We start from the raw sequence: 7,524 nt of genomic DNA on the forward strand, positions 1-7,524 counted from the left end.
TCATACTATTCACTTGTTTAGTTTGGTCAATTAAGACTAATATTTAAATCATAGATCAAAGAATCTAGATGTAAATAATGTGATTGCAGCTAAAAAATGTTGAAATAGAAATATACAATGCTAGTGACTAAGTCTAAAGTCACAATAAGTCATATGAGCAAATCAGGAAAATACGTTACCTCACTTGGAGTTTATGGAAGGACTCAGGTCATGCTTCTGGTGCTATTGATGAGCATATACGTTCAACGTCTAAACTTATTAGTTGTTCATATTTTCAGGACATGAGTATCATTAACAAAATAGAACAGCTAGTGCGCTTCATTTCTTCACGGCCACAAGTGGTCTACCGTCTCTTCAAGTCTATTCAAAACTTCATACGTAATATTACATCACATACTACCGATCAAAAATTTTCAACAAACACAACATAAAATTAGTGTAACCTGAAGTAAAAAATTGTTGGCCACTGTTTGCAAAACAGTAGCTTCATTGTTGTAAAAAGCCTATACAGATCTATTGCATTATGTATATTATGTATATGTTATGTGACATATTGTGATAAAATCAAATCAAACTAATAATACAACTCAACAACAATAACTATAACTGTAACTTAAAAGTATAAATAATATAAACCTAACTGAATTACCTTTAACAATAGAATATGTAAACATCCGAATTCCGAAAAAATGCCGAAATAAAATAACAATTATATGATCATATGCTATTTAACTATACAAAGAGTTTGTATCTTCGATATCATTCGTAGATATTTCATCTATTGAAACTTGTACTTTAGTTTCTTGATGTAAATTGTTGAAGTATCATACTTCACTGATATTTACAAATGAAACACATTGAATAGATCATATCCACAATAAACAAAGCCAGTAACTAAGATTGTAATGTAAATTCCAACATTACCAACAATTTGAATAACAATAAAATACAAAATTACTATAGGATGCATCATCAAACCAATAACATGCTTATATAAGGTGTAAATGATAAATTGATGCTTCCTTGTTCCAGAACAAGAAAGTAGACTTCCATTTAAATGCTTTCTTGTTCGAACGGTATCATCAGCTCACGTCTAAAGCAGAAAAAATATCTCTAACCGTTTCTTCAATACCGATAATTTGGGCAATACTTGTGTATCTATATAATTTAGTTGGGTATATTCCATTCATCTATGATAACAAAAGTGTTCATGTTATATAACAAATATAACAAACATGTAGATAAAATAGAATAGTTGATTAAATTAAATAAAATATGGAAAACGATGTTTTAGATAATAATAATAATAAAAACAACGGTAATGAAATACATGGTCTGAAAATACAAAACCTTAACATTATAAAGGAAAACAATCTTATGATTTGATTACTTCTCAAAATCACCACATCTCCGTCACATCTCCTTCCTTGTACTTGCAAGGTCATTACTTCTCATGTTCATCACTCATTTGAAACTTATACGTAGATTTCAAAACAATAGCAATGTGCGCATGTGGGAAGCTTCGTTTTTGATATTCCATTGTGTAAACAACTACAATGAAATTGTGCAAAGTAATTAAAATTAATTTCTTAAAAAGATTGAAAAATATTGAACACTAAAAGTTTAAACCATAACAATCTTCATATCACCAAATTAATACTGAAACATTCAAGTATATTTAACTAATCACCTGATATAGCTTTCATGTTATTAAATTATAAAAGTAATTTGTTAACATAATAATCATGTAAACATCCTAAATGTGTGTTACATATGAGATAATGAATAATGAGCATACCAATCCGGGTTCATTTGGATCGTTGATGAATTTCATGAATGAAGGGAAGGATCTGTATGGAGCTTTGTTCAACATTGTTGCCTGAATTGGATTCAAACCACGAACCTTTTTGAATTTATCAAAAAAATTCTTGAGAAGCATATCAGGTGAATAAATAGTCAAATCAAAGTTTCTTTTGTCAATTCCAGTCAATATAAGGATATCACTTTCTCCAAATTTAAGATCCTCAATGACCTTTAGCCAACCATGGCTAGTATGAAACGTTGACGATTAGAAGAGAATTGAACTTCTGCTTTATATCTTGCATGGTGTGGATGAAAGCAGAATGTCTTAGAAAAATGCTATCAAAATGGTTCACATACCAATCATGTGGAAAAGCCTGAAACAATACATAATAACATGATATGTATTATAATGGTTATCTTCTTTTAAATAGGAAATTTCAATTTATAACAGCAACGAAAAAATACCAGTTCAAGATTATCTGCATAGAGTATTATGTGGAGGAACGATGGTGGACGATTGTAATGAGCCATGAACGACAATGTAAGAGATTATTTCTGCTTCTGTAAAATATATATAAATGTACATATCAAAGAAGCTCCAACGAATTTTTTGAAAAGCAACCCTAAACCCTAAACACTAAACCTTAAACCTTAAACCCTAAAAAACTTTACCCTAAACCCTAAACAATAACCCTACACAACAAACCCTAAACACTAAACACTAAATCCTAAACACCAAACCCTAAACTCTAAGTACTAAACTCTAAACCCTAAACATTAAACCCTAAACCCTAAACATTAAATACAAAACCCTAAACCCTATACACTAAACCTTAACCCTAAACACCAAATCCTACACACTAAACACTAAACCTTAAACACTAAACCCTAAACTCTAAGCCCTAAACACTAAACCCTAAACACTAAACCCAAAACCCTAAACCCTAAACCATAAACACTAAACCCTTAATCCCTAAACACTAAACTCTAAACCCTAAACCCTATATCTAAACCCTAAATCCTAAACCTTAAGGAAAGAAACTTAAACATAGTGAACACGTCATGAATCAATTACTTAAACATACTTGCATATACACATCAAATTAAGGAAAGAAACTTACCAAGTATAATACAAAGTTCAAAACATGATTTTTCAACAAATCCAAATTGGCAGCTTTATGTAAAGCATTCAATATTTCAAGCATATCTAATCATCACAAAAAAAATAAAAATAAATAAACATGAGTAGTAAATTGTAATCCTAATCTTATCTTGATCGATATTAGTTGTTTTATTGGAATTTTTAGCATGTACTGATAATGACTTATTTCAAAAAACCCATGTTTGACACTTTACCCAAATCACCAACCCGCCCAAGTTGCCACTAATAGTTATCTCTCATTTTGTGAAAGGCGTAGATCCACCTTGAATATTTTCCAAATAAGGACATTTTTATATAAAAATGAGAACTGTATAATGACCTATCAAAAAAAGAAGAGAAAAGGAGTCAAGACTACCTAAAAAAAAGATATGGATAACTAAAAATAAAAATAACAAAATAATAATTCTTTCAAGTAGAGCACACCAATTTGCTAGTGATTGGGTGCCTTAAAGGCTACATACCTCTGTGTTTAAAAATTCATTCGAAGACCATCAATTTCATGGATAATGTTCCTATAAAAAAACAAACCTAAGTTGCATGCGCCTCTTGGCCTTGAAGCATGTAAGCTATCAACACAAAGATTAACAGACAGTAGACCTATAAGTGAGATGAAGATCAACAATTAAAATGATTATCTAACCATAACGAACTTCAATTCTCATTTAGTGCGGTTAAATTCAAATCAGATCTAAACCCAACGATTAATGTTATAATCAGTTGCTTGCTTATGTAAAATCAAATTTATGCAACTTATAGTTAACACGGGTCAGTTTTAACTGAAAGTATCACTCTATGGCCTCTAATGTAAATTACTATTTATAAAACATTAGCTTTACGTTTTTATTAAATGAAAAAAAATCGAGTCATTGGGCATCAAAAGATTACTTACTTCTCGAATTGTAGGCACTATCGGTGTTATTACTTTTCGTTCTTTGTTTATTATCACAAACTAAATCCTAATTCGTAACATATTCCTCATTTATCTGACTTTTGGTCATATTCAATAACATAAACACATAATTGTAGTTTGATTTACTTTCAAAGTAAGAATCGTTTAAATTCCAACTAAATTAAAAACAATGAGTAATTAAAACAATTCCAGATGGGTATATTCATATCCGCCTAAGTTGTTTACACAGTCTATCCTATGTTTACTTTAGAAGATACTTAACCTCCATCGAAGCCAATTTAGCAGCCCCGGTTGAACAAAGCGGTGAAGTGACACTTCCTAGACAGCCGCTTAAGCATTTCAATACAAAATATATAAAAAAACACCTTATATAATATAAATAAGTAGCTTATAATATGAAGATGTACCTCATAGGAGCTGTATAGGAGCTGTAGAAGTGCTTGTTTATGCAGTTGTCGGAAATTACTCGTACAACACGTAAAATCTGCAACACAGCTTCCCTTGGGAATGGAGGGTCAGACTGCAAGAAATCATCCTCAACTTGCAAATCTTTCCTGGGTTTTATGTATTTCTCGAAGAAAGTATCGAAGTGGTTAAATAGTTTGAGCCAGTGATGATAGTCTCCCTGCATCAGCAAAAATGGTCACGCTCAACCAATATACAAGCAAAACAAGTAGAACAACTTAAATAGAATTTGAAATATATCTTGTCAAAATCCCAGAAGAAGCTTTTCAAAGGCTCTTCGATACTTTCAAGCAGAGCAACAATCACCCCATTAATGAAAGACTTGATTTTTAGAGGTTGATACACAGTAAATATAAACGATGTATCAATGAACATCAAATATATCATCAAATTCACACTAATAAAACATGGATGTTGCAAATATATCATATATACAGCTCATTTAAACGACTTTAAATTATGAAAAAGAAATATTTTCCCACAGCATAAACAAATGTCCAAATGAACACATCAGTTTCAAAAGTTCATAAAAGACAGAACTACATGACTTTTTAAATAACATACAAACTCATTATATAATCATACAGAATTACATGCAACACACACTAATGTTCAAATAGTACCAATGTATCAACATCAGTTTCAATTTTTCTCTACTTGAAAAAAAAAACTCTAATTTATAAAATAAACCCTAAACTACAACACTCAATTACACATGTTGAATAATATAATTAATTACAAAAAACTAAACACAACAGTAATAAGATCACTAACCACTTATGTCGCCCTCCGTTACATGCAACACACACTAATGTTCAAATAGTACCAATGTATCAACATCAGTTTCAATTTTTCTCTTTTTGAAAAAAAAAAAACCCTAATTTATAAAATAAACCCTAAACTACAACACTAAATTACACATGTTGAATAATATAATTTCCATTTCCATTTCCATATCTACTAAACCTTACAACGAATTTGGTCGTTCTTGACCATTTAAGAGAGAGATAAAATTGAAGTTTTAACCAAGGAAGGAAAGCATCAACTAGTCCAAATTTCAGGGGTGATATTTGTCAACCACAAGGGTTAAAAAGTGTAAACACTCAATGCACTAGGGGCTAAAATGGAACTTCCAATTTTAATATAATAAACTTTTAATAAATCCCATCGGAATTTTTAACGGGGTTTATCTTTTCTTCCACCGCGAAATAAATTTGTCCGTTATCATCGTTTAACTCGAAAAAAATTACTAAACCTTACAAAGAATTTGGTCGTTTTTGACCATTTAAGAGAGAGATAAAATTGAAGTTTTAACCAAGGAAGGAAAGCATCAACTAGTCCAAATTTCAGGGGTAATATTTGTCAACTACAAGGGTTAAAAAGTGTAAACACTCAATGCACTAGGGGCTAAAATGGAACTTCCAATTTTAATATAATAAACTTTTAATAAATCCCATCGGAATTTTTAACGGGGTTTATCTTTTCTTCCACCGCGAAATAAATTTGTCCGTTATCATCGTTTAACTCGAAAAAAATTTACGAACAAAACGCAACTAACTATATTCGAAACGGAGCTTCTTTAAAAAAACTTTTTTTACTAATTATATATATATATATATATATATATATATATATATATATATATATATATATATATATATATTATACTCCTTCCGTCTCAAAATAATTGTCATACTGGACTTTTCAAAGTCAATTTATTAAGTTTTGACTTTGAATATTTGTTGGTTTTTTCTATAGAATATTTAATAAAATTTATATAGATATATTGATTCTCGAATGTGTTTTCATTTGATATAACTTTCATTCGATATTATATAACACAAACAAAGATATTTTAATGTCAAAATTGAATAAAAAGACTCAAAAAGTCAAATATGACAATTTTTTGGGACGGAGAGAGTATATATATAATAAACAAACTATCATATGGTAAGTTAATGAGTTTATAAAAGAAAAAATCGGAGTTCGAGTCCTACCCCTTTTTTCTCCCAATTTTTCGCCTCAGTTTTCGCTCAATATTAGTTTTTCAAAAGACGTTAAAATGTTCCACCGTAATGCAGAGACCATTAGATATGTTAGGTAACAAACAACGTATATCCAATTACAACCGCAGCAACGCGCGGTAAATTTTTTTCCAGTATCTACTAATTACAACCAAATTTTTGGTCGTAATATTCATTTATGCATGCGTTTTGGCTAGGGAAGAAAAGTGTTCAAACACATGAAGTTGAGGGGTAAAATGTATACATGTTTAGGGGTAAAATAGGAGCACATGCTAACTTGGGGAGTCTAATATGTAAATTTTCAATTAATATAATAATTATTAAATAAAGTTCACCCAATTTTTTGTCGGGATTTATCTTTTTTCCCGCTCTGAGTTACGTTTCTCCGTCATCACCATTCCACTCGAAATAATTTTACGAACAAAATGCAACCAATTATATTCGAAACAAAGCTTTTTTAGGAAATCATTTTGGATAAATTATACAAACCCAACTAACTAGATCAAGTACATGGCTAAAGCAAGTGGTAAGTCCATGAATTCGTAAGGGAAAACACCCGAGTTCGAGCCCTTCTTCCATTTTTTCGCAAATTTTACTCACTTCTCGCTCAACGTTAGTTTCATAAAGGACGTTAAAATGTTCCACCAACCGCAACGCGCATGCCATTAAGTATATTGGGTACTAAGCAACGTATATTCAAATGCAACAGCCGCAACGCGCGGTCCTAAATCATTCTAGTTAATTATAAAACACTAAACACAACAGTAATAAGATCACTAACCACTTCTGTCGCCCTCCTTCTTCGCAACTTCATATTGAAATCGACCTCATAAATAGCATTTGTCTACACACCGATCTATTCATTAATCGTATGATTAAAACTATATACAATCAATCAGTTAATCAATTTGATGATCGAATTAAACAAATGATCAATCGAGACACAAGAAATTAAATAAGAGGTTCGATTAATAAAAATTGACTACTATTTGTATAACAAACAGCAAACGATGATTTTATTATACGAAACTCAAGCAATTGAATGTGATTATGTTACTTGGAAAATATCACAAAAAGGAGGTTGATCGGAGGAATTGTCAAGGGAGAAACGAATCGGTATGAATTAGTTGATTGAGAGCGGATGGAATGAAACCCCCAAT

The 7,524-nt window shown here is 30.6% G+C and overlaps 1 protein-coding gene across 3 annotated transcripts; it reads right to left on the minus strand.

Moving 5' to 3' along the window:
- Window positions 1–1,319: 1,319 nt before the first annotated feature.
- LOC139877636 (E3 ubiquitin-protein ligase UPL1-like) lies at window positions 1,320–7,204 on the minus strand. Of its 3 annotated transcripts, XM_071865065.1 has the most exons (5): window positions 7,146–7,204; window positions 4,283–4,500; window positions 3,427–3,562; window positions 1,799–2,177; window positions 1,320–1,551 (listed from the first exon to the last, which is right to left on the minus strand). In XM_071865065.1, exons 1-3 carry the CDS (start codon window positions 7,176–7,178, stop codon window positions 3,547–3,549), a joined length of 267 nt encoding a protein of 88 aa, XP_071721166.1. In that variant the 5' UTR covers window positions 7,179–7,204; the 3' UTR covers window positions 1,320–1,551; window positions 1,799–2,177; window positions 3,427–3,546. The 3 variants fall into 3 exon arrangements, with proteins under 3 accessions (XP_071721166.1, XP_071721165.1, XP_071721164.1); XM_071865064.1 differs by lacking the exon at window positions 3,427–3,562; XM_071865063.1 differs by lacking the exons at window positions 1,320–1,551; window positions 1,799–2,177 and adding an exon at window positions 2,204–3,010 and having other exon boundaries at window positions 3,427–3,477.
- Between the last annotated feature and the right edge of the window lie 320 nt (window positions 7,205–7,524).

The sequence above is a fragment of the Rutidosis leptorrhynchoides genome, chromosome 11, assembly GCF_046630445.1.
Source record: "Rutidosis leptorrhynchoides isolate AG116_Rl617_1_P2 chromosome 11, CSIRO_AGI_Rlap_v1, whole genome shotgun sequence".
Classification (NCBI taxonomy): Eukaryota; Viridiplantae; Streptophyta; class Magnoliopsida; order Asterales; family Asteraceae; genus Rutidosis; species Rutidosis leptorrhynchoides.

Excerpts from the sequence above, each read along its gene's own strand:
- LOC139877636 (XM_071865063.1), bottom strand. The coding sequence starts at position 7,178 with ATGAAGTTGCGAAGAAGGAGGGCGACAGAAGTG. Across the intron at positions 4,501-7,145 it reads GAAGGAGGGCGACAGAAGTG|GGAGACTATCATCACTGGCT; the intron begins GTTAGTGATCTT and ends TTGCTGATGCAG. Across the intron at positions 3,478-4,282 it reads TCCTATACAGCTCCTATGAG|GAACATTATCCATGAAATTG; the intron begins GTACATCTTCAT and ends GTTTTTTTATAG.